The sequence below is a fragment of the Podarcis tiliguerta genome (assembly GCF_965153285.1).
Source record: "Podarcis tiliguerta genome assembly, chromosome: 11".
NCBI lineage: Eukaryota > Metazoa > Chordata > Lepidosauria > Squamata > Lacertidae > Podarcis > Podarcis tiliguerta.
In genome coordinates, this window is record NC_139544.1 from 35,528,818 (window position 1) to 35,556,323 (window position 27,506).

At 40.2% G+C, this 27,506-nt stretch overlaps 1 protein-coding gene and 1 long non-coding RNA gene across 4 annotated transcripts in view; one reads left to right on the forward strand and one right to left on the reverse strand.

Moving 5' to 3' along the window:
* The window catches only part of LOC310660225, a 20,121-nt gene extending 16,336 nt beyond the window's left edge, over window positions 1-3,785 (reverse strand). For both annotated transcript variants that reach the window (XR_014503315.1, XR_014503316.1), the window contains exon 1: window positions 3,683-3,785. This is a non-coding gene — a long non-coding RNA (uncharacterized lncRNA). The remainder of the gene's footprint in view (window positions 1-3,682) is intronic.
* Window positions 3,786-3,868: 83 nt separating this feature from the next.
* AGGF1 (angiogenic factor with G-patch and FHA domains 1) lies at window positions 3,869-26,912 on the forward strand. Of its 2 annotated transcripts, none has more exons than XM_083403976.1 (14): window positions 3,869-4,339; window positions 6,399-6,498; window positions 7,483-7,682; window positions 8,723-8,869; window positions 10,587-10,775; window positions 13,038-13,107; window positions 19,091-19,202; window positions 19,926-19,977; window positions 20,090-20,191; window positions 20,415-20,580; window positions 21,885-21,967; window positions 23,241-23,368; window positions 24,179-24,278; window positions 25,700-26,912. In XM_083403976.1, exons 1-14 carry the CDS (start codon window positions 4,181-4,183, stop codon window positions 25,898-25,900), a joined length of 1,809 nt encoding a protein of 602 aa, XP_083260102.1. In that variant the 5' UTR covers window positions 3,869-4,180; the 3' UTR covers window positions 25,901-26,912. The 2 variants fall into 2 exon arrangements, with proteins under 2 accessions (XP_083260102.1, XP_083260101.1); XM_083403975.1 differs by lacking the exon at window positions 13,038-13,107 and adding an exon at window positions 17,319-17,661.
* The last annotated feature ends 594 nt before the right edge of the window (window positions 26,913-27,506 follow it).

The following is a 27,506-nucleotide window of genomic DNA, read 5'->3' on the forward strand; positions in this document are numbered from 1 at the left end:
AGCAACTTCAGCCCTATGCAGAATCCATCTCTTCACACGTTCCAAACTCCTTCCAGTTCATAGAAACAATAAAGAAGCAAAACCTACAACCCAATGACCTACTTGTGAGCTTCGATGTTGTATCTCTCTTCACACAAGTGCCCATTAATGAAGCCTTGACAGCCATTCAAAACAAATACAATCCCCCCGAATACATCTTGGACCTGACCAACCACTGCCTAACCAACACGTACTTCATCCACAATGGACAAAGATACAAACAGATAGAAGGAGCACCTATGGGATCACCCCTCTCACCGGTCATCGCTAACCTGTACATGGAACACTTTGAAACCAATGCTTTAGACAAGTCAGAACACAAACCCAAACTTTGGCTCAGATATGTTGACGACACCTTTGTAATTTGGCCACACGGGAAGGAAAAACTGGATAGCTTCCTCACACATCTCAACAGCCTACACCCCAAAATACAATTCACTATGGAAATAGAAGCCAACAACCAACTTCCCTTCCTTGACGTCCTAATCTACAAAAAACCTGATGGCTCCCTAGGACACACTATCTACCGGAAAAAAACACACACCAACCGCTACTTACATGCACAATCACACCACCACCCTGCACAAATAAACTCCGTAGCCAAGACTCTCATCTCCAGAACCAAACGCCTGGCTGACGAAGACCACTTGACAACTGAGTTACAGAATCTCTCAAATGTGTTAATTGCCAATGGATACCAGCAAAACAGGGTTACGAAGCTAATCCAAAAAGAAACACCCCCCAAAAACCAAGACACAGAAGAAAACAATGGCATAGCCCTCCTTCCTTATATCAAGGGCACTACAGATAAAATTAGCAAAATCCTCCATAAACACAATATCAAAACAGCCTTTTGCACCAACCAAAAAATAGCCAATATCCTCAGAAACCCCAAGGATAAAATTCAGTTGGAAAACCAAGGGGTCTATGAAATACCCTGCAAAGTCTGCCCAGCCACGTACATTGGACAAACAAACAGACGAATAAATGCACGGATCGCAGAACACAAGAATGCCGTCAAAAAAGAAGAAAAAACTTCCTCTCTTTTCCAACACATGAAAGAAACAGGACACGAAATTAATTTTGCAGATTCCAAATTGCTCTTTAACATGGAACATCACCACAAGAGAATAATCATGGAAGCCATCGAGATAGAGAAACACCCTCACAACATGAACAAGCGTGACGACACATCCCGCTTGCCAGACATCTGGAAATTAGCCCTCCCCACAAAATCTGACACCAGATCCAGAGGCACACAGAACGCCATCACCAATCAACCACACCAGACCCAAACCCAGACCCTCTCCACAGATAAATTACAGACACCATCCAGTAGCCAAACCAGGGTGGCACCTCCGGATGCTGCACCCCCCTGCAATCCCTACACAGATCTGGCTGGCACAGGCCACAAAACCACAGCTCGCCCCTATACACGAAGCCAAGCCAGAGCACAACCAAGTGCAGTACAGCCATCTTCTCAGAAAAACTCTTCACAAAGTTCAAGAGTTCAAGACACGAAGGCTTTAGCAACTAATCCACACCTAATGACCCACCTAAGTGGGATTCAGGAAATCACTCAAGAAATCACTCAAGATATCCCTCAAGTAATTAAGGAACAAAAGAAGAAAAGGCACACTAGCCTGGGAACCTCCTCTCTGCCCAGAACATTGGAGGCTATACACCACACCTCCTCAACAGTATTTATAGGAACTCAAACACTGAGATCCTGCTCTGTTCCAGTAACAAGAAGCCGAAAGCACCAGCCTGAAGATGACGAGTGAGACCTCGTCGAAACGTCGCCTAGACACCCCAACTTTTACACGGGAAGACACCCGAGGACACCAAAACCTGCATTCCTGTACCCGTGAAAATCTACGAAAGCATATATATATATATATATATATATATATATATATATGTGTGTTCATAAATTTAGAAGGCAAACACAATCATAAGTATATAAACCATGTGTCTGAAATAGTAGAGGAGAGCAATCGTGTAACCATTTTGACTCTCCCAAACTGACCTCAAATTATTTCTCTGCAAGGAGGAAGGAAATGGGAAAGCCTCTCCATTGTCTTTTGCTTACCTGTTTTAAGGATGTATTTGTGTATGAATAGGGTGAGCCTGTGATCTGGATTCAGGGACTAAGTATTTAGCATCTCAAAAGGAATGGCCAGGCTGCCCAGGTAAAGCAATCAAGTGACCATTATCAGTATCCTGCCAGACAGGATTTCTGTTGTAGACTGCACCCAATGATGTATTTCTGCTGTAGCCCGCCTCCTTCTGTGATGTATGTATGATGTTTTGGGGAGGTGGTCTTGAACCACAGGGTGAGCAATTTCAAAAGTCTATATAAGGGCTTGCACAACGTTGTTCTGGGTCCCTTCTGCCTCCTGGGTGTGGTTGTGAGCACCCTGTTGCAACAGTTACTGTAATAAAGATCAGGCTTACGAGCTGCCTTGCTTCTCAAGATTCTCTGGTTGGCCTCTGTTATTTTCTCCTTCCGAGAGATAACATACTTAAGGACTCTATACGGGCTCTTGGATACCCCATAAGGAAAAAGGAGCAGGTTTTTTTCTCTTATAACATCTGAAATAAATTCTCCCTAAAGAATTAATAGCCTTAGCAAGGCACCAATGTATGCCTTGGAAAGAACACCATGACTATCAACAGTACACCATCACCACCTTCTGGATGCTATGGGAAATACAGTACTGACATCCCAGAAGAGCAAAAAGATACATTGTACCTTCACAGGATATTCAGTAATTGGACATTAACAAACTGGTTGTTTTTTATCAAAAAAGTTAGCTGTGCTGTTTTTATGATACAGTGGTAGCTCAGGTTACATACGCTTCAGGTTACAGACTCCGCTAACCCAGAAATAGTACCTTGGGTTAAGAACTTTGCTTCAGGATGAAAACAGAAATCATGCTCTGGCGGTGCAGCGGCAGCAGGAGGCCCCATTAGCTAAAGTGGTGCTTCAGGTTAAGAACAGTTTCAGGTTACAAACGGACCTCCGGAACGAATTAAGTACTTAACCTGAGGTACCACTGTATATACCTTCTGGTTATTTTTATTTATATATCTTGCTTTTAAATGTGGAGTACAAATTTACCTGTGTGAAAGTATGCGCACAAATGTGTACCTGTGTGTGAAAGTGCATGCACACACAAGTAAAAAAGAAAAGCATACACAAATGATATCCAACAAGAATGACAATAAGATATCACCAAGTGAATGTCAGTTAAGTACATAAGAAACTATTAAAATGCATTAGAATCACAATGTGTATCAAAATGCACTAAATAAATTGGAAAATTCTACAGTACTTGAGTAATCATGTCAGCAATGTGGAGTGTGAATAAAAAAGTGTGTTGATGATTGGGGTCTCTTTTAAATCATTTTTTTGCAGCCCACTACTGGCTAGCTGGGGTTACCCACCATTTTAACTAACTCACAACACTCACAAAGCACTTTTAGCACTCCTCAGAGCACCACCGCTGCTGCCTCTATTATGCAAGCCAAACCGATTGTGGAAGGGTGCTTTAGAGGGCATTTTGACTCAGAGCTTTTCAAATGTGGATCCTTCCCCCGCTCTCAAGTGAGGGAAAGCCTATGCACCCAACCAAATCACCTGCAATCTGCCAAAAAAATGCCTCATCCTTGTTACAACTCCGCCCTCCAGCAAAAACAAAAAGCAACTCTGTTCAATACGGCGCGTTCCAATGTGTTACTGGAAGTTCAGGTCCGCGCGTCCCTCTAACACAGTTCTTAAATCTATGTCTCCCGCTCCCTCCCCCCCCCCCGCTCAATTGGCGTCACTTCCTGTTTTCATGAAAACGAGATCCGGGTCACTTGCATGCCCCGAAGAAAAAGTTTTCCACTCTTTCCCCGCTCCTCAGCCGGTCTCCCATTAAGAAAGCGGCGGGGCGAAGGGGGGTGGGGGCAAAAGGGGGCGGGGCCTGTCCGCGCGGCCGCTGCCATGGCTGCGAGGGGCGCCGACGGGTCGCGGGCGCTGAGGAGCAGCCGTTACGGTCGCTGGGCTAGCTTCGCTCGGCCGCTGCGTTTGCGTCCCTGCCTCGGCCGTTGAGGAGGAGGCGGCGGCCAGGCTGGGGTCAGTGGAAGCCGAAGGATGGCCGAAGCCCCGGGACCGCCAGGCGACGAGGTGGCGACCCTGCGGGAGAAAGTGGCTGCGCTGGAGTCGGAGCTGGGCGCCTGCCAGAGCCGCTTGGAGCGGGAGAAGAAGCTGCGCCTCAAAGCCCAGGCCAGCGCCGCCAAGTTACGGAGACAGGTAGGGGCGGCCCTCTCGCCTCAGGGGGTCGGGGGCCAGGCGGGGAAACCTCCGGGATAAGGTCGCCCCGCAACGGCCTTTGGGTTCAAGGGCTCTGCTGCTCTGGGGACAGGCGGTTGCTCCGCTTCCAGCCTGGGCCGCTTAGGCTCACTGCTGACTTCCTTGTCTCTCACCTGTTAGAAGGTATAGGAGCCTCACCAGGAGGAACGCCGGCCTTCCTAAGCACCTGGATGCTTTGATTTATTACATTTCTTTCTTTCTTTCTGTTTATTTATTTATTTTTACAAAGTAATAATCATAAATAAGAGTAAAAATGTGCACTCCAACACTGAGACCATTCCATGGTCACTATCCAACCTCCCAAAATTTCAACACCTCTTGCGATGGTTTGACCCCTTTCTGTTTTTACAGTACAAATTCTACAGACACCTTCCATATCTCCTCAAAATCATTTCTTCTGCATATTCCCTGGTTTACCATAACGGCACATGTTAATTTATCATTAATAGCTATATCCCTCTCTTCCTCCTTTCTTTCACCAAGGCACAGCAGCTTACATGGTTTCCTTCCCTGCTCCCGCTTTTGAAGTACAGTGGTACCTCGGGTTAAGTACATAATTCGTTCCAGAGGTCCGTTCTTTTTTTATTATTATTAAACTGTTCTTAACCTGAAGCACCACTTTAGCTAATTGGGCCTCCTGCTGCTGCTGCTCCGCCAGAGCACGATTTCTGTTCTCATCCTGAAGCAAAGTTCTTAACCCAAGGTACTATTTCAGGGTTAGTGGAGTCTGTAACCTGAAGCGTATGTAACCCAAGGTACCACTGTATTTGACCGTGTTAATCAGGGGTCAACAAACTCTTTCAGCCAGGGGGCGGGCCACTGTCCCTCAGACCTTGTGGGGGGCCAGACTATATTTGGGGGAGGGGGGATGAACAAATTCCTATGCCCCACAAATAACCCAGAGATGCATTTTAAATAAAAGGACACGTTCTACTCATGTAAAAACCCACTGATTCCCAGACCGTCCGCGGGCCGGATTTAGAAGGCGATTGGGCCGCATCTGGGCCTTAGTTTGCCTACCCATGGTGTTAATGCTCCAATATTGGCGACTGCTTTCCCTGGCTTTGTGCAAGAAGAGATAACCATAAATGTTATAATTCACTTGGTTTCCAACTCATTGTGTTACTCACATGATATGTATTTTTTTCACAACCCTTTACTGATAAAGGAAGTTCCACAAAGCCTAGGATTAGTAATGGATCATGCAGGCTTTTCTTAAGGCACACTGCTAATCCTAATGAAATTCATGGGTCATTCCCGCTAAGAGCAAGCAGGTGGTTGAGTGCAAACAGGATTGGAGTCTAGACACTGAGAAACAAGAGGGAGATATCGGCATGATTCTGTAGATCATGGTGTATGCAGAAATACAGTGTGTAAAGGGGAGTCAACTCCACAGCCCAAGGAGGATTTAGCAAGCTTGGTGGCCTTTAGGACCCCTGGAGAAAACTTCCTAAACTGCTTATAGTATCTGGGAGGAGAGCATGGCTGGCTAGAATCCTGAGGTCAGGGGTTGGCAAGGCTTACTGGGCATGTGCTGGATCACTCCCGCGGAGATCCTCCATGGGCCAGGCCAGCGCAGTGCAACACCAGAAATCACGTCTGCACATGTCCACGGTGCCAGAAATCGCTTCTGCGCATGCCCAGATGCCGGAAATCGTGCCTGCACAGAAGCGATTTTCGGCATCTGGGCATGCGCAGAAGCAATTTCCAGCGCTGTGGACATGCTTAGGCACGATTTCTGGCATGTGCATGCACAGAATCAATTTCCGGAGCCGCAAAAGAGAGTTGCCGCGCTGTGCCGGTTTAGCGTAGTGTGCAGGGACTCGCCAAGCGGGCAGCTCGGTTCGGGGGTGGCTCATGGGCCGGTTAAGTGACCCTCATGGGTCGCTTCCAGCCCATGGGCCTTAGGTTGTCAACCTCTGCCTGAGGTGGAGCACTCCGGTTTGCAACATTTTGTACTTACAAGTTGAACCAGCAACATAATTATCCTGTTTTGTAGATTGAAGAACTCAAGAAAATCAGTGACGGAGAAAGATATGAGAAGGCAACATCCAATGTAGAAGTGCAAACCGAAGATGCTGCTGAATGGTCACATGAAGGTAAATAGCAAATGGTGCAACGTCAGTAATTAAAATAATTTTCAAAGGGGTAGCCGTGTTAGTTTCTTGCAGCAAAAACAGCCTAAAGGGTTCGTGGTCTTGAACCCATTTTATTAGGTTAAAATAATCTAACAGATAAATGATTCCTGTCCATTAATCCCATTGTTTGAAAAAAGTGAAAGGAGTTTTAATGAAATAAAAAAAGAGGTGGAATTTTCCACCTTAAAAAGAGGTAAATTCCAGGTGTATCTATTTGTATTTTAAAACTTTTCCCATTTATATTTCAGATATAAATTACTTGGTTGGTTGATTTATTTTGGATCATTTTATACCCATATTTTTTCTGTCTCTAAAGAAATACTTAAGGCAGCTTACATCCTTCACCAAATACAAAAACATCCCCTTATGCAAACTCCTGACTCAGTTGTAGGTCTCATTTGTGTGTCACCAAACAGATGGGGAAGTGTTAATCCAAATTCTTTACACTTAAAAAAAATAAATCCTGACATGCTTTGGTGCTATTTAGTTATATGCATTAAATGGAAATCCCTTTTTTTAAGGCTTGGTTGCCTTGCGTCATTATCTCATCTACTTTGGAATTTCTAGACACTTAACATTATTATTTGCATGACCTTTGAGGCAAAGATGCTTATATAAATCCTAAGGTGGTGGTGCTTAATCTTCTGTAGGGATTTAGCTGTTGATGAAAGTAACAATAGCATTACTTGCAAGAAGTGCAAAGTTAAGCATATGTAAATATTTGATTTTTGATTATTTAATTTATAAACTACTTAATATATTAAAAAATATATATCTAAGCAGTTGTACAAAAATAATATGAATTGTAAGGTTTTGTTATCCTTTTGGCATGCTTGACAAATATAGATAAGATGTACAGTTATAAATCCAACTTCCACATACTGTACTGTACAATATCAAATCAAAACAGTATTGCTAATACATTTATTTCCTAACTTTTTGCAGGCTATTACTATTTTCATAATTATTATTATAATAATTCTGATCCTCATGAGCTAAATGGAGCACAAATACAGCCAAGTTATGATAATGAAGGATCAAACTCTGATTGTGCAGATCAGTTACAATTAGGTGATCAGCCAGATGCTAATGGCACAGAGCATTGCGAGGTTGGAGAACAGGATGCTGTGGTTCATAACATGCAGGTGAGTTGAGTGTTTCTCAACTTTTCTAGTAGTATTATTAGAATTATTACCCACTCTTCATCAGAAAGTCCAAGGGCAAGCCATAGCAATATATGCACAGCATTAAAAATGGTTTAAAACAACCAGAGTGGGTTTCATTCATATACGTACTATCACTAGAGAACAAAGCCATTCCCTGTCCTTAAGAGCCAGTGTGGTGTAGTGGTTAAGAGCGGTAGACTCGTAATCTGGGGAACCGGGTTCGCGTCTCCGCTCCTCCACATGCAGCTGCTGGGTGACCTTGGGCTAGTCACACTTCTTTGAAGTCTCGCAGCCCCACTCACCTCACAGAGTGTTTGCTGTGGGAGAGGAAGGGAAAGGAGAATGTTAGCCGCTTTGAGACTCCTGAAGGGGAGTGATAAAGCGGGATATCAAATCCAAACTCTTCTTCTCAAGATCCTTTGACTTGGTTCCCTTGGTTTTCCCACAGCACAAATGATTGCTACTATCTTTATGCAGAGGATTGTGTACAGAAACAACCAATCTAGTTTCAATTGTTGGATTTTTATTTCTTAATGACTTGGTATTAAGTGGTATTAAGTGCTGTATACATACAAAGTATGCTTTGTTCTGCTTTATAACTAGAACCTCAGTTAAATCAGTAACTCTTTTTGTACAAGAACTAGCTTTATTAATGTGATTCCTTAACTGCATTAACTTTCATGTAAAACAGTGCAAATGGAATGATTAAAACAAATGGAATGATACTCACATTTGATAGACTTTTACCCTTATAATTTACAGTGTGGGGAAAACCTAAGTAGGATTACCTATTTATATAAACCAGTATATTCCAGTGATAGTGTTAGAGCCGAAATTGGATGTTGGCTTAGTCAGGGACTTTTTTTGAGCACTTCACTATTTTGAGGTTCTGTTCCCCATCCGTGGGATGGTATAATAGCAGTGTACCTCAGGGTTGCTATGGGTAGAAACAAAATTAAGACTGTGTGTTTCAAAGTGCTACATAAATATCCTCTTTATGTTGTCTTTCATAATCTTAGAAACCAGAAGAGCCTCTATTAACAGAAGGTACATTAGCAGAAAACTTGAGGGCTGCTGCAGAGGCTGCTGTGTCACAAACAGGATTTATATATGATGAAACCACCGGATTATATTATGACCACAGCACTGGATTCTATTATAACTCGGTAAATATTTGATTTGTTGCTTACTTCATATAAAATAATCTCATACTCCTCAATATAAATAACAAATTTAAACTAATAATGGATTTGTTGATAGTTGTCCTCCTGAAAAATATTTTCTTGGCTGTGAATAGCTTTTTTTAATGTAATAGGTAACGTTCATGTAAATGCCAAAATCATTCACTCTGATTACAAATAAGACCTGTATGTCACAAAGGAGCTCTCCCATCTCCTGATCCTGCAGTTTTCCTTAAACTACCGGTAGATATTGATCTTATAAAGCTGTTCCATGCCTTCCCACCCCCTCCAAAAAATCCTGGCGTTTTCCTTAGCAGACACTTGTCTGCTGCATGTTTTTAATGTCTGGTTTGCCAAGGCAGCACAAAGTGCTTAGATTTGATTTGATTTGCAGAGCTTTGTATAAATCCCACTTCCCCTTGTGCAACTCCAAAATCCTTCTGAGGCATCCCAACTTGGTTTGGTGTATGTTAGAATCCAGTACACACCTAATTGTATGCCTCCTATTCCACAAAGCAGTGAGCAATATATTTTGGAATGATGCAGCTCATTCAAAATGTGTTGATCATAGGCAAATGGTATCTGCAGTTGTACGTGTTTGCAGGGTGGCCCACTATCTCTGTTCTTGACTCAAGTTCACTGTCAAAATTCACAATATCAGTAAAGAAAGCTAATCCTTTTATCTGACTACACTATTATTTCCAACTGCCAGCCTGAAATTTAACTGCCACTTTGTTGTGTGTCAGTTATATGTACCAATATAATCTGTTGTGATTAATTTCACTGATTCAACTGTATACCTGTTTCTGTGTACCTACTTTTGGGCCACCCTGTATATGAATTAGCAGATCTGCACTTATGCACAGTGAATCAATCACAGCCATTTATACCTAGCCCTTCTAATAGGAGACTAATTAATGAATGAATAAGATGGTATCTGTATGTCCATTTTGGAATCCCTTGTAAGTCAATTACAGTAAGTTAAAGATTACCCTTCACACATTTTTAAAATATGCATTGTTTTTCATTCTCAAAGTCTGGGTTGACTGAAGCATTGTTTAAAGTTAGACATGTTTCTGTGCTTGGATCAGTGTGATTTAAACGCATTCATCTTGTTTTTAAATTCATCCTTCCATCCTTTTGCTGGAGGTAGTTTTGTAGTTGAGCTGAAGCAGAAGAAATTTATGCATGCCAGAAGTTATTCAATAGTCTTGCTTACCTATATATTTTAATTATCTTGATGGCCTGGAATACAGAGTTTACCATTCTTTTAAATGGATATGCATATCTATAGGATTATTAAATTCTCAAGGTTGTATTCGACATGGTGCTAAGTAAATCCTTATGTGAGCAGAACAATTTTGACTTGCACGATGGGACTATTCTCTATTTGCCTGCATGTCCCCTGAATTTGTTCTGAGTGTTCCCCCAACCCCGAAGAACAAATAAGGGAATGGTGTGGATATGGGAGAAGTCATGTTGTGCAAATGGAAGTAGTTCTACCCATGCAAGGATTTAGTTGAATATATAGTTGATATACTGAAGCCTTTGTAGCCATTGCTTATTTAAATTTGCTTTTGTTCCTGCTAATTTACTGTTCCCTTTCTAAGCTTTTCCATATTTTAATTTATGATTTTGCTATGTAAGTATACAACCTGCTTTATTTAATTTTAAGTGATTTACTGTTCTTGTTTCATTAAAGGAAAACCAACTATATTATGATCCAAATACTGGAATTTATTACTATTGTGATGTTGAAAGTGGCCGATATCAGTTCCATTCACGAGTGGATCTACAGTCTTATGAAACAGCAACTGCTCAGTATAGCAAAGACAGGAAAGGCAAAAAGAAGAGGAAAGATGCAGAATGGCCTAGGGCGAATGAGCTTAAGGTATCTTCACAACAAATTACATTTTAGTAAATAAAAATGTGATTGATGATGCATTTTTATCAAAATTAGCATCTTTCTAAGGTCAGGTAAGTATGGAGCATGTTTAAGAGAAAAGTTTATACAGTATGCATTCTAAATGGCTCAGAATGACAGTAAAATTCTCTTATTTTCTACATGGGGATTGATTTGTACTATATAAATGGATTGTGCATGATGTGAGAAATAAAATTTGTAGCAGTTAGTTACTATATCCATTATAATTTGGTAAAACAATTGCTAAAAATTTGTCATTAATACATTCTTAGGAAGGAATACAACTTTGTGCTTCATTTAATGTTCTATCAGTGTATATATTTCATCTTGCCAAACAGAACAATCCTCCCTCTTTCCCTATGCTTAACCTATTCCCAGTTAACTGTGTCCATCCCAAATATACATGCCTTAGAGAATAGAAAATCAGACTGAGTGGATAAAGTGCCACTCTAGGAAGCCATGCTTAACTAAACGGAAAGATTGAATTGATAAATGGCTATCAGCCCTTGGTACATCCAGCTGCCAATGCTGTTAGGTTCTATAACTGTAGATAGAAGTGACTTGTCTTCACCTCTACAGACACGATATTAAAAAACCCAGCAAACTACTCTGATGCTGTATGAGAAAATCGTTCCCATGCAGCAAAGTACACTTCTCTTCAGTTTAGTTGTGTCTCATGACTGAGTGATGTACTTTCTTATCTTTTCGCTTTCTTTTATTGTGCATGAGAGCAGGCAGGATCTGTAAGTTGCTGGCTGGTCAAAATCAAGCTGTGTCAACTTGAGATCCTTTCTCCAACCTATTCCCAGTTACTTCAGTGTAAGTCTCACTGAACTCTGTGGGACTTGTTTCTGGATTGTGCTGTTAAGGGTACTTACATTTACTCAATATGTTAAAGAGGGAAGTTGGTGGGTAAGGGGAGAAAAGGCTTGTACAGGCTGATTAAGTTGATAGATAATTTTATTGTGACTGAATTTCTTCATCCACTGCCGTTTGCTCATTTTCTCAGAGGAGGGAGGAGAATGGGAGAAACGGAACAGATAACAATATCAAAAGAGAGGAAAATAAAACTGTCCTCCTCAACTCCTCTGCAGGCCTATTCTAGACTAGCCTTGCCTACCAGTTGATAAGCATTTTTAAGCTTTCCAGACTGACATGAGGTCCTAGGGTGAGTTACAGGAAAACAAAAGATGAATTTTTAAACCACGTAAACCCAATACAAAATGCAGAACCAAAAATAGAGTTTAGAATGAATTAAAAAGTTAGGTCTTTGACGTATATCTCAGCTGTCAAAGACCAGGGTAAAGAGATGCATCTTCAGCATGCAATAAAAGCCACATGATGGCTCTATTCTACCTCCAGAATTAAAGGCAGCATACCAGTTTTTGGGGAGATACCCTGAATCTCTTTTTGACAGGAATGTATGTCAGCAGCGGGTGCTGAGTATAATATTCTATTTAGACCTTAAAGCTGGCTGCTTGGAAATGATTGGCTGCCAAACCAATCCGTGGATCTCTTAGATCGCATGGCAATGGTAATATTTTGACTCCTTTCACTTGCAACACTTGCCACTCACCAAAGTGATACAACATTTTATACTGAGCAGTGGGCTATATTGGGTAACTGTTAAACTTCAGCACACCATTGCTGCAGCTCATTTCCCATCTTCAAGCTGAAAAGCAGGAAGGCTGTGTGGTACTGTTGGTGCCGTGATGTTGGCGAAGGGTTTAGCTGTAATGATGCAAACAGTGATTTACTGAACCCTGAAGCCAGGGTTTGAGCAGGTGTCTAGAAAATGGGGAGAGTCAGCAGTTAATTTCCAGGCAGCAGTGTACTGGAGGATGCAAGAAGTCACCCTCTCTGCTGATGTTCTCTACATGTCCCCTAGGCGGGGATCACATACTGCCAGTCATTGCTGTTGCACTGAGTAAGGAGATAGCTACCACATCTGCCTCAAGGACACCCTTGTGGCCTTGTGTTGGGATAGACTTCTGAATTTCTGCATCTGTGCATAAGTCTTAAAACTGAAAGTGTCCTGGCTGCAAAGTATATCATGTTTCTGTAGCTTTGTACCTTCCATGCATACATGTGTGAGAGAAGGACATGGTAGCATTTGGTATGCAGAATTTGGAAGCAATTTGTCCAGAGGTAATATATTTCCATAGTACTCTCAACACATACTTCATTTTTGCACTGTATTGTTTACTGTTTGCTACTGTTCATCTTTAGGTACAGCAGTTGACAGAAACCATGGCTAATCTGAAGATTTCATCTTCTGGATTGGCAACTTCTAGTGAAGGTAGAGTTATGATACCAAACGCATCAGTCTGACGATGTTTAAAGTTGATCTTAAAGCACCATTAAAACAATTAATTACATGAAGATATAATTTAAGATCAATTCTAATTTACACACATATGCTGTGATTAAATAGGGGTTCTTCCTGCCTTAGACATGCTGAATAACAATCAATGATTTATTTGTTTTAAGTTAAGTTTCAGGTATAGTAAGTTTATTAAAATAACCTAGTATAAAATGAAATAAATCTAAACTTATAATCTCATAAAATTGGATTTATGGCCCTCTTATGCAGGGTTCTATTTCTTCGTAATAAGAGAAGTGCAGGAAACACATCTTCAGTCATCAGACAGGTCATGTATTTATATTCTTGGAGTCAGGTACTAGCAAGGCATCACCGTATCTAGGTGGAATTACCATCCGTTATTTCACCAAGATGCACTACTGAGTCCTTACGATCTCATCCTGAGCTCTGCAGTGTTTTCAGTGAAGAAACTTTAATATTTTTGGTTCTACCAACTAAACAGATGAGGAAAGACTATTTTGCCCAGAGGCAAAACTGAAAAGTTATTGATACTTGTTGCAGCCCATCTTATACATGCTGGTTCAGATGTAAATTTCACTTCATTCATTGGGACTTGTTTCCAAATAAGGGTACATAGGATGGAAGCCTTAGCCTTCAAGTAAGTGATCTCCATTAGTATCCTTGCATGCAGACATGCCTTATCTATAAATAGACATAATTCTACAGTACGAGAGATGTGTGGAGCACATGGCCAGTGGTTTTATATTATTCCTTTAGATTACATAAATATTTATTTAGTTGCACACCAGTATCATTTAACTGTGGGAAACAGAAGATAGAAGGAATGCTTGCTCTGCATTTTTTAAGGAAATATGTGCATTTTAAATGGGAATCTTTATTTAAATTTATATCTTTTTCTTGGCAATTTGCATAATTTAAAGCGCTTTGATTTAAATGAGTCCACTTTGCTTGAAATAATGTGGGGAGAATGGCCCTCTTTACCACTCACACAGGCTCCTCTTAACTGTTCACCTTCCCCAGTTGCTTACATGCTCCTGTTTCCCTAGCTACATGCACTTCTTTTTCTCTATATATTCACCATTTTGAAATGAAATGCCACTCCACAGGGGTTGCAAATTCTCTTTCACTTCAGATTTTGCTACAATTGAGAAATGACTGTGGTGCTTGCAGCAGGAATGATGAAGTGGAGCAGCAAGCAAAATAGGCTAGTGCAGGGATGGCAGGCACATTATGCATGGGGGTTTTCAAATGGCAAACTGTATTGGACATATTAGCCATCATCTGCTTGTAGCAAAAATCTGTACAAGTCCATCTCTGAGAACTACTTGGATAAGTTTTTTCCAAAATATTTTGTTCCCAGTACAGCAGCAAAAACATCTGACACAGCAGATCTCACATGGACCATAGCTCTATGAATCTAGAAAGCTTCATTTATCCTTATGTATGACTATTTGTTCATTCTCAACAATATATATATTTTGTTGTAAAATGCGTTCAAATATCTGATTGAACTTCCATTTTCAGAGAAATTTTGTGTGTAATAAGTTTAGAGAACGGCTTGATAGTTCATGAGTTGTATTTATTCTACTACAAGTCTGAATGTTAAAGAAGAATATTTGTAATTGTTTAATTTTTTTAAAGAAGCATTTTTAATTTCCATGTAGTCCACTGTTAATCTTGGCTTGCTTTCCTTTCTGTGATAACAGGAAATATTGCAGGCAGATTAATTATCTGAGAATATGAGAAGTGCTTTTTGTTTTAGTGTTACTTGTTTTTGTATGTTAAGCAGAGAGAAATATTGTATATTTGGGTTTCTTGAATGACATGTTGAGAGAAATCTAATAAATAAATGAAGCTTAAGGGAAAATAAGAAAAGGAATAATAGAGTCATAGAATTGTAGAATTGGAAGGGATCCCAAGGGTCATCTAGTCCAATCGCCTGCAAGGCATGATTCTCAGCTTGATTATACATGACAAATGGCCATCCGAACACTGTTTAAAAACATCCAAGGAAGGACAGTCCACCACCTGTCATGGAAATCTGTTCCTCTAGTCGGAATCTCCTTTCTTGTAACTTGAATCCATTGGTTCAGGTCCTAGCCTCTGAAACAGGAGAGAACAAGCTTTCTCCATGTGACAGCCCTTTAGATATTTGAAGATGGCTATCCTATCTCCTCTCAGTCTTCTCTTCACCAGGCTAAACATAACCAAATTCTCTCAACCATTTCTCATAAGGCTTGGTTTCCAGGTCCTTTATCATATTGGTTGCCCTCCTCTGCACATGTCCCAGCTTATCAATATCCTTCTTAAATTATGGTGGCCAGATCTGGACACGGTATTCCAGGTGTGCTCTGACAAAGGCAAAATATAACAGGACTTCCCTTGATCGGAACACTAAACTCTGTTGATGCAGCCTAGAATAGCATTAGTGGGGGGGGGGTTGCTGCTGCATCACAGTGTGGACTCAGATTTAGCTTATGGTCTACTAAGACCCCTAGATCCTTTTCACGTGCACTACTGGCAAGCCAGGTGCCCCATATCTTATATTTGTGCATCTGGTTCTTCCTGCCTAAGTGTAGAACCATATATTTGTTGCTATTGAAATTGATTTAGTTAGTTTGGGGGAGAGGACACATATTATCCTAAGAGATGTTCAGTTCATCTCATGCTTATGGAGGAGAGATAGTCACTGGCTTTTGTTTTATATGCCTGGGATGAATGGTAGCATTCATCCCAGTACAGATCAGGTCATTGATGCTGATACATTTGGGAATAATCACCAAACTGTTGGGCTGAGGGAGAAAACTGAAAATGTATTGATTAAGTAGCTGGCCTTAAATAATGCAGTATTTTGTGAAAAGATGGTTTGTGTTGTGTATTATTTGGATATGCCTATTGATACTGCAAAATTGCAGAAATGTAATCGTTTGATAGCTGTGTTTACAGTTCTGTTGCAGTGTGTGGCAGTGGATGAGAGTGTACAAATAGTTGTACATAGAGCACTGTTTGAACTGTAAAGGAACATTTCTACTGATAGGATATTGACGAGTATTGGTGATAGGACCTTAGTATTAAGTGTTGTGTGGATTTCCCACCTTAAAACTGGGATGATTCAGATACTAGCACACTTGTATAGTATTTTTTCTAATTCTGAATAAGAAAAAAATTGGTTTAAATAATCTGCAAATGTTGGTGTGTGAGAGTGAAATGCTTTTATCCTAAATATTTACACTAGTGTAATGCCATGATGTCTGGGGCTGAGCTAGATCATTGGCCCCCTTGAGGGGGCTTGAGCACTATATGACTTAGTTTTCCAGGCTAGGGATTTGTAAAGTACAGACATGTGAAAGGAGCAAGTGATCCCCAAATACATCTCCCTATGAGATGAGGAGCTAGCCTGCATAGTTCATGAACATCATTTGAAGGGAAGGAGAAAAACTTCCCTATATCAAGGAGCTGGTTCAAACGCTAGGTGCCTGTGTACAGAACAGTGATCAAGAATTAAAAGAAGGTTGGCAATCTCGTTCTCCCTCCCAAACAAATCTGGCCCAAGGAAAGTCAACAGCAGATCCACTATTCTGAAGGAGCAACTGGTCTGCTTGCTTTCTGTCTGGCTAGCTCATCACGTTGGAGGTCCATGCCAGGCATACACTCTCTTCTATGAAAAGGAATGGACAGCTATTTGGAGAAATATATTGTTACTGTTCCTCGGTGTTTCCTGTCACAATCCGAAAGTAATAGTTGGTTGGTTGGTTTGCTGGCTAGTGCAGTACAAGAGCACTGAAGCAAGTAGCTTAGAACAAAGAAAGGAAGTTTGGAACACAGGGTTTTTTAACTGGGAAAGGGGGAAAGAGGAAAAAATATAGAATCCTCCGCAAATGAAGGTCTAGAATGGATAGCATCCTTTGCCTTTTTTATTTTAAGTAAAGACAGAAACTCTGAAAAGTTAATGAAGGGGTTTGAAGATTGGAAGAGGACCTTTAGTCACGATATCTTAGAATGGTTAAAATTGATCAGATACCAACTGATTTTTCTATTTCCCGTTACAGTACTAGCTTGCTTGCTTGCTTGCAGATTTTGCATCTTGTGCCTTAAAAGAATCCAGTCATTAAAAGAACAACGTTATTATAATTCCTCAAGTTTGATTTTCATTCAATCTTCTTCAGGACTTGAAAACAGATGAGCAGAAATCATCCAGCAATCTGAATTGCCTTTTTACCACCAATGAGCTAAGTTCTCCAGAAGAAGAAAAAGGTCCAAATCTGAAAAAGGCTAAGGTGGACACTGATACAAGAAACAGCCTATCAGCCAAAGAATCATTTACCACAACTGGCGCCAATTTACGTTTTGAGAACACACAATGTACTGCTGTGATAGAGGACAGTAAAACAGAGACAGAGAGTGAGCCTGAAGAAGGGGAAATTACAGACTCTGAAGAGGAGGACTATAGCAGTGAAGATGAAGTAACAAGTGAAGAAACTGTAAATTCAGAAGACACTGACAGTGAAGGTGAATCCTGGGTTTTTACAAAGTATCCTTAAATATTTATAGTTTGGGGAACAAGCAAAAATGGATAATATCAAAAATTGAAACCTACAAGTTTGAATGCTATAGATCTTCAGCAAAATGGCAAAAGTTGTCTTGATCTCTCCATTTCTAGTCTTCAGATGTTGCAACTAAGTATGGATAACTGTAAAAGCTGTATCTTATCACTATAAAAGCTGTCAGATGAAGACACTTCATGACGTTGCTGCTTACATGGATCTATTTAGACTTCTTACTTGAAAATACTGTATGTGTAAAGTGGAGGGACACTAATGTTATGTTCAGAAATTAGTGTTTTTCTTCAGATGCTTACTCAGATGCTTACTCTTATTCGTGGTGTGTATAAAAATGTACACCTGCATAGCTGGTTGGTTAAGAAGCTGTTTATATGGCATTGCTTCTGAAACAGACACCCCCCGCGACTAATCAATATTTTATTTTCATAGTTTGATGTTGAGAAAGTTTTGTTCTTTTTGGTCTAGGAATATCCCAGATACTGGGAGCAATACAGTGTCCCCTGTATATAGGAGTCTAGGCGCCCTTCGTTCTTTTGTTGGTATCATTGAATACCACTTGGCAAGCACTGGTTATTAGTTTGTCCTTGTGCTTCCCACAGTGGCAAGTAGTAGGACCTTTCTCTTCATCTTAGAGCCTGTATCCAGGTTCACATCTGGAGTAGCTGTCATGTAGTTTAGTATTCAAGTTGGCTAAATATCCAGATTCTGTGAACAGCCCCAGTGTCTTCTTCCTCTGTTGCTGCAAAAGCTCTGTCTCCTTCATGGCAACACTTATCTTCAGTGCCCCTTTCAACTAATTCAGCACATGGTCATTGCATCAGTTAGGAAATTTAGCACTAGCCTTCTTTCTACTCTAAGAAGAAGTGGGAGTTCTGTCTGCTGGCCTTGGCTGCTAGCAAAAATAATTGTAACTATCCTGATGCTGCCTACTTTTTAATTTAAATGTCTATTGCCAAGATAAACTTCCTGGCACAACAGAATAACCAGGCTGTTGATTTCTATGGGCTCTTAAAAGGCCAACTTTGGGGAAATATGCTAGTCAAAAGTTTTTCTACTAGATGTGCTTGTACAGTTAATTTTTACAGTGTTTTGATACATTAACCCTTTTTTGGTTTAACTGATGTACTGGCTGAACTCCATGGTTACTAGCCACAAGGCTGGCTATTTCTGCCTCCATGTTTAAAGGCAGCACACTTCTGAATAACAGATGCTGGAAACTGCAGGACAGTGGTTGGCCACTGTGAGAATAAGATGCTGTGGGGCATTAGTCTGATCCAACAGGCTGTTCCTACAGTCTTAACCCTACTTTTGAAAATCAAGGGTGATTGGGGAAATATGACATTGATTTGTCTGGTGCTTATTTTTTATTGATTTAGGCGGAGACAAGATTTGGCCCCCTTGTATTAGAGTGATTGTGATTAGATCACCAGTACTGCAAATGGGATCTCTGTATATCATCACAGCTGTCAAACCTGCCACAATTGGAAGGTAATACAAAATATGCAAAAGAAATCCATGCTTATGTTAGCTGATAAGATTGCCAATTCTATTGAACCAGATTGAATTGAGTGGCTTACAATCAGACAGCACGATTTTTCTGTTTAAATCAATTCATCATACTCTTTGACTCCTAGAATAGTAGCATGCCAGGGATAGATGCCATGGCAGTTCACTATAAGAAACTAGGATGGTGATTGAATTCTGTTGAACTTTGTGTATTGCCAAAGGCAAAATACTGTGTATTGGGAATTAGTGCAGTACAATAAATAGTATTTTAATATATCTGAACTAGATCATTCAGTGGTAAAACTACCACTAAAGTCCATATTCACTACATATTTAAATTGGTTTGAAGACGGCATGACTAAGAGAAATTTGTAGTTTTTGTAGTCTAGCATTTTGGTCTGAAGAGCTTTACAAGCAGCGCTGGTTAGCTGAGTCTAGCTGCTGTTTTAATTTCTTAAAATGCTACCCATGTAGCATCCCTCCAGTGAGAAACTATAATGATGGCTAGACCCAGCCACCCAGCACTGCTTGGGGTACTGGACTGTAAAATATGATTTAAAAGGAGAGCCGTATGCAAGCATAGATGGGAGGTCCTGCCAGAGTGCTGCTCAGTGTTATAGCATAAGATTGCACAGTTGAGTCCTTAAGGCGTCTTTTCACAGTACTTCTCCTTGTGGGCTTTGTAACTGTTGCTTCTGTTTACAGAGAAAAAGATATGGAGCATACACTGCAGATTCCAGAGGTTGGAGTTAGTAAGGTAATTAACTCTTTAAGGACTTAGAGATCTTAATTTGTCAGTTACTTCATTTTAAACCTAATGCTGTCTTAGTGAAATGTGCTCTGTATTAAAACACTTTATTTTTTAACAGTTTCATGCAGAAGTATACTTTGATAACGAATTGCAAAGTTACGTTCTTGTGGATCAAGGCAGTCAGAATGGTACTGTGGTTAACGGAAATCAAATTTTACAGGTAAGCATAACCAGCATAACTGCTGCCTGGTCTACCCTTTACCCATCACTAGAAATTGCCACTTCCCTTTTTATCCTTTCTGCCCTTCCCACCCCCACCCCATAATGCTGCTACTGCTTGTACACACTTTGTGATCCCCTTGATCTTTCTCTGAAGCAGCAGTACAGAAACCTTTTATCAGCACTTATCTGCAGTCTAGCTTTCCCCCTTTTTTTCCTTATAGCCTAAAACAAAGAGTGAACCTCATGTTCTGGAACATGGTGATGAAGTGAAAATTGGGGAAACGGTTTTATCCTTTCACATACACCCTGGGAGTGAAACCTGCGATGGATGTGAACCAGGGCAAGTCAGAGCCCATCTTCGCCTTGATAAGAAAAGTGCATCTTCAAGTAAGTGATAAAAATGGCTTGAGGGTTTTGTTTTGTTTTGTTTTGTTTTGTTTTTTTAATGCACTGTCAATTTCCAGGAAAAAGATTGATCCCAAGTTGAAGTGGATAAACAAATGACTTAACTTGGTAAAAGGCTACACGTTTTTGTTATTTTTACACTACTGAAGCATTTTTAAAATAAATTTGCCTTCAGCCTAAAGGTGGTCTTGCCTCCATTAAGCAAACTAAATCTAAGATGCAAAAGTTTCCAGACTTCATAATTTCATCTTTTGTTTTAGCTCACCATCTTCCAATTGGATACTCAGAATGGTTAGGTAAGGGTTAGCTACCTGGGCAGCATTGAGCCCTATCCTACTTTTCTGCAACTCCCATTTCAGCTGAAAGAAGTGAAGGTCAGCGGGAACGATTAAAGAGCTGCAGTTTGCTCCTGGTGCCCCAAGTGCAATGAGAGAACTTCATCTCATGGTGCTTGCAGGACCATAGATCAGCAGTAGAGCACCTACTTTGGATTCTAATGGTCCAGGTTCAATCCCCAGCATCTTCAAGTATAGCTTTGAATGTCCCATCTGAAGCCATGGGTAGCCACCGCCAGTCAGTGTAGACAGTGCTGAGCAAGATGAACTAGTCGACTGGCTCTGTATAAGACAGCTTCTTGTTCCTGTGCTGGGAGGAGAGAGGTACTTAGTCCTGAAAAGGCAAGCTTGAAGGGAAGCACTAATCACTGGCTTATACACTTCTTAGTACTGAATGAGGATACCAGACAACCTTCAGCGTAGTACTCTTACAGCTATATATCAACTGTGCCCTACCTCCCAATATGCAGTGTAGGGACTGGCAGTTTGACATGAAACTTACTGCAAACCCCCAAAGCTGAAGAAGATAATCCATTATTTAGATCGAGGTGGGGAGCTTTAGATTCAGAAGTTAAATAGATGGCCTCCCTATCTCTCACTGGCCCTGCTCTGCACTCGTGTGCAAACTTACCAAGTTGGAATATATTTTTGAACTGTTATAATACCCTTTGCTTGCCTGGAGGAAGGCTGGAGAGCCATGTGTGTGTGGCCACATCCACCAATAGCCCCTGGAAGGTTACCTGTGAGTGAACATGGCCCTCAGATTTAGAAAGGTTCCTCATGCCTAGAAGTTGAATTCAAATGGCCAATAAGATATTTGAAAGTGCTGTTGTGCCTACAAGTAAATTCGCACACTAGCCTTAGCATAACACAAAAATTCCTCTAGTTGAATTCCCATCTGCCAATGGGTCTCTGCTGACTTAGTTGAATCATCTTCTTGTACTCTTTCAGTTTGCACTGTTCTGACAAAAGAAGAGAAGGAATTGGTTAGAAGAAAAGAATTAAAACAAATTCGTGTTAAGTATGGCTTGCAGGTAAGTTCCTTTTTAACAAAAGTTGTCTGATAAATTACTGGATTTGGGGACATATAGGTTTTAAAAAAATATTTGTACTGTATTCTGCATCATATTCTTAGTTGTAGAAGTTACAAGTGTTGGTTAGATGGGAATGAATTGTCTTATGAAACACAAGAGTAGAATTCATTGAGCCTGTGTATTCAGGGTAATTTTACAGCAGTTGTACCAGGGACGACACTGTCAAAGAGAAGACAACTCAATCTTCTAGATTGCAAGCAGGGTCTTTCCAAACTGTCGTTGCTAACATACAGCTGCATTTCAAAGCAGTCCTTCATGTGCACACTTAAGAATAACTACCCCCTCACACACAAACAAAACTCATTGCAATCAACTAAATTCAACATTTAAGCTAGTAGCCATTGCTCCAGTTTGTGACAACAAATTAGAAAAATAAATTGTGCATTATGTGAAATAGTTCTGGGTTTTTTGTCATGTCATGGGATGGCCTGATTGCTAGTATTTAGGAAGGGGAAGAAAAACTCACTTCACTTTCAATATATATATTGTAAAACACTACCATGTTCCCCTGCCCCCTTAGCTGTCATTTTTCCCACTCAGTTAAGAAGCCCTTAGTCATTTCACCTTGTAGGGAAGATGTTTCAAGTCCCAATCATTTTTACTGCACGTATCTGCACCTTTTCTATACTGCAAGGTTTTAAAGGAATCTATGGAATATTTCTGTGGGACGCGGGTGGCGCTGTGGGTAAAAGCCTCAGCGCCTAGGGCTTGCCGATCGAAAGGTCAGCGGTTCGAATCCCCGCTGCGGGGTGCGCTCCCGTTGCTCGGTCCCAGCGCCTGCCAACCTAGCAGTTCGAAAGCACCTCTGGGTGCAAGTAGATAAATAGGGACCGCTTACTGGCGGGAAGGTAAACGGCGTTCCGTGTGCTGCACTGGCTCGCCAGATGCGGCTTTGTCACGCTGGCCACGTGACCCGGAAGTGTATGCGGACAGCGCTGGCCCCTGGCCTCTTAAGTGAGATGGGCGCACAACCCTAGAGTCTGTAATGACTGGCCCGTACGGGCAGGGGTACCTTTACCTTTACCTTTATGGAATATTTCTAGAATTACATCAAACTCTACAGTATAATATGCTGGGAATTGAGTGTATTTAATATGCACCTAAAATGTGTATGAGTTGTTTTTCCCATTGCCTGTGCCTTATTGTTAAATGTATTGTTTGGAAACAAATAAGTTTCCAAACATGGGGTTGATTGGTTGTTGTTTTTTTAAAGAATACAGAATATGAAAATGAAAAAGTTATAAAAAACCCAAACTACAAAGACAGAGCAGGAAAACGCCGTGAGACAGTTGGAAGTGAAGGAAACTTTCACAGAGATGATGCTCCAGCCTCTGTACATGTGTAAGTTGCTAGTTGGTTGGTTTTCTGCGAGTATATATATCTCTAGAAATGCGTTAACCTATCACACATGCAGTGCAGTTATTCACATGGCTTACTTCCAGTTCTCTAAACCACATATCATTTACTATCTTTTTTTGAAAGTTGTTTATCTATTCACTGTGCATTTGAACACCTCTTAAAATAATTGTAATCAAACTTTATTTACTGACTTAAAAATATAAACAACTTGATTGTAAAAAAAAGCCTCAAAGTGGTTTACAAAAAGATAGAACAAAATTAAGAAAAAATAACAACCCTATTTTAAAATTACATCACATTTCTATGCATCTGAGTAGGCTTGTCTAAATAAGCATGTTTTTAGCAGACACTAAAATGAGTATAATGACGGTTTTGCATTATGGTTTCTGAGATCAAAGAGCAGGTTCTTGTCTGTGTATGGATACAATTGGATGCCATTTGAATCAAGATAGTGAACTGGACCTTTTTAAAAACTGCATTGATCTTGGCCTCCAATTTCAAAATGGCACTGATTTTTTGGTTTCTTCGCATTCTTGAGCAAATGCCAGGTATGAGTTTGCTAGTATTATATTGTTAGTAAATAGTCTACCATGCAGAAACATATTTAGGTCCTGATAAAAACTATGGATAAGCAGATTTCACTGAACCATTTCAAAAAAATGACAATTTGTAGTAAGGCCACTGTATCTTCACTTATTTTGGCTGTAAGAAAAACAGTTTTCTCTCGAAGTGTAAAAAAGTAAATAGTTCCTTCCCATGTAAAAGTTCTTTTTTTTGTGTTTGTTTTTAAAGTGAAATTAGTGATAGCAACAAAGGTCACAAAATGTTGGAGAAGATGGGATGGAAGAAAGGAGATGGGCTCGGAAAGAGTGGTGGCGGAATGAAGGATCCGGTAGGTCTACTTCAATGTATAAATTGCGCAAAGCTTAGACTAAAGCTGCTATCCTATTTTCACTTCCTTGGAAGTAAACCCTGTTGAAACGAATGATACTTGTTTAATAGGATTGTGCTGTGGAGTACACTCACACTGCAATCCTACGCACAATTTGAAGTGTCACTGAACTTTGTGGGACTTCTGAGGTTGCTTACTTTTAGTAGTTTTTGATGGGTTTTTATTTTGTTTTCTGGGATGTATGTTTTAATTATTGAACCTATTTTATTAATGCACAATGAATGATAGATACATATTGTAGTAAAATGGGGGTCATCAGTTACTATTTCAGATGTGTCTTGTGATTTGGCCTTGTTTCAGCGAACCACTTCACTCAGTTCAGGTGAGCTCAAACAGGAAGTAGATTTTTTCCTTGCAAATTGTGCTAGATGAGAGGGGAGGAGGGTTGCTGCTACTGTTTGTAAGTTTGAGTTCACTGGTGGGGAATTTCCTCTAGTGTGTGTGTACACACGCACACACATGCCACAAACTATCATTGCTTTCATGCTATTTCCGGTCAATCTTGTGGACTTCCCTTAGGCATCTGGCTGGTCATTGTAAGAGCAGAATGCTGGACTGACAGGCCTCTGGTCTGATCAGCAAGACTCTTAAGTTCTTGGAGCCATTCCACTCAGAAAATATTGGAATTCCCCCCAGTACCTGTCACTATGGTGCAGGTACAGTGGTACCTCAGGTTACATAGGCTTCAGGTTACATACGCTTCAGGTTACAGACTCCGCTAACCCAGAAATAGTGCTTCAGGTTAAGAACTTTGCTTCAGGATGAGAACAGAAATCATGGTCTGGCGACGCGGCAGCAGCAGGAGGCCCCATTAGCTAAAGTGGTGCTTCAGGTTAAGAACAGTTTCAGATTAAGAACGGACCTTTGGAACGAATTAAGTACTTAACCCGAGGTACCACTGTATATATTCTAGCTTGTGAAGTGTACCTTCAGCTAGATAATTTATTGGACCTCTTCTACTCTTTCATGGCTATCCTGAATAAAAACATCCTTTTGAGATTTGATGGTACTACAGTTTGTGTACAAGAAAAGTCACCGGCTGTTTCAGTCAATAAAATTGTTGTATAAGTGGGCATTTGGAAGTAAAATAAAATAATGTGACTGATATTGTTACCTGTTAATCCCACTGTTCTTTTAGGTTTAGACTTATTTTTTATATAATGTTCTGTTTTTATTTTTTGGGGTAAGTTTTGCTGAAAGTGTCAGTTGCATCACACATACATAGATGGCGGCTTTAGCATGAGAACATAGTTTTCAGGTTTCCTCTTTATGTGCTTCTCTCCAGCTTTTCAAGATATTAAAAGTTATTGAATGCATATTATTTGTTGAATTTATGCTTATATGAATTCATTGTCTGGCAGATCAAACTTCAGCTGCACAGAAAGCATGCAGGCTTAGGTTCAGCTGCTCCTACATCTGCAGAAGAGGTTCAGATCATCAGCACCAAGAACAGAAGGAACTGGGAAAAAGCAAGAGAGAGATTTGCAGAAAAATTTCAGGAGCCTAAAACACAGAAAAATGCACCAAAGGATCTGACTTGGGTTAGAGAAACTGCAGAGTGACATTAATGTTACCTTGGTTAAATAGATTTTTATTTTATGCTAAAATGGAAGTTGGATTATTTGTATATTTCTTAGACTGCTGTATTGGCTAGTTATCTGCAATACATGGTTGGTTTATATGTTTTCATTTTTCTTTAAAACACAAAACGTGTGACTGGCCCAGGACTTGGTTGAATGGATTTTGATATTAAACTTTCAGAACTTGTGGGTAATTTATGAGGGAAGACATTTTAACCCACCTAGTCAGTGAATTGATATATTCATTAATCTATTCTTGGACTCTTCATGGATCTCATAGAAATGTGTGAATTGATGCAAAAAAAAAATAATGCCTTGTGTATATGGTTAAAGTCCTTTGAGAATTTTTGTAGCAAAAGAGGGAGCATTATTGATATGCTTCACCACTTCACTATTATATGAAATTAACCAAGATTTTCTAACAACCTTATTTTCTTCTGTGAAGGACATTATTGAGGGTTAAGTATTAATCTTGTTGTAGTCTTGAGGTAGCATGTTCAGAAACTGCCATGATATTCAAAGCTTTAATACACTTTTAAGAATTGTTACTACAGAATTTATATGGGAGGATTGTGACTGATTGCAGATTTCCTGGCTGGACTCAAGAATTCTCCTTGAAAGGTTAGCACACAATTCTAGCCTAATTTTTCAGTGTGCATTGGGTTCCAAGAAAACTATATTCAATCATGCATTTTTTCCACCTGCATTCCAAGAGTTCTGTACTACAATTATTCTTAAAGTGTAAATTGGTCCTAAAATATAAACTGCTATCTGATTACTATGTAAGTCTTCAAGCCACTCTGAAATAGGCCGTTTTGAAATCAGTGGAGTGGCTTCGAATCTCGGCAGACGAGCATTATTTATTAACCTGTTGGGCCTGTTCTGTATCCATTGCTGGCAATGGAGTTTAGGCCAGGAATCTTGGTTTTCTTTTGTTTCAGGGCGGAGGTTGAACACTTATTTATTGAATGTTAATAAAACAGTGCTTTCAACATTTGTGGTGTAAAACTTTAATTCATGAAGGTGCTAGGCAAAAGGCAGTTAAATTTGATTTTTTAAAATCTATTGTATTTCTGGGTATAGCAATCTGATTTCCAAGAGCCATTCAAACTGGCAATTAGCTGAAGAGGTGTATACCTTACCATAGCATAACTTACTCAATCAGTTATAATTTATTACTTAAAGATGAGATGCTGAAGCGATTAAACTGACTACTCCATGGAAGGCTCTCCCCTCTGCTATTCTGGACTCCAGTGACTTTAAAAATATGAGATTCAGTGACTTTAAACTACAGCTTGGGGGGGGGGCGTTCTGAGACTAAGCCTTAATCCTTAATGTTTCAGTCCGTCCCTTATAAAACCAGTTTAGACTGACAATGATTGCAGTTATCAGTTTAACTGATCAGAAATGTCTTGGGCTGCAATACTAACAGTGTCTGAGCAGGAATAAGTCCCACTGAATTCACTTGGACTCACTCCCATTGTACCCATAATCAGCTTCCCAAATACTGCTGGGTGGTGCTGTCCGTTAAACCACAGAGCCTAGAACTTGCTGATCAGAAGGTCGCCGGTTCGAATCCCCACGATGG

Bases quoted from the DNA above. Each gene is read 5' to 3' on its own strand.
- AGGF1 (XM_083403975.1), top strand. From the start codon at position 4,181: ATGGCCGAAGCCCCGGGACCGCCAGGCGACGAGGTGGCGACCCTGCGG. The intron at 17,662-19,090 runs GTGAATCCTGGG...TTATTGATTTAG, and splicing joins AGAAGACACTGACAGTGAAG to GCGGAGACAAGATTTGGCCC. The intron at 21,968-23,240 runs GTAAGTTCCTTT...GTTTTTTTAAAG, and splicing joins GTGTTAAGTATGGCTTGCAG to AATACAGAATATGAAAATGA.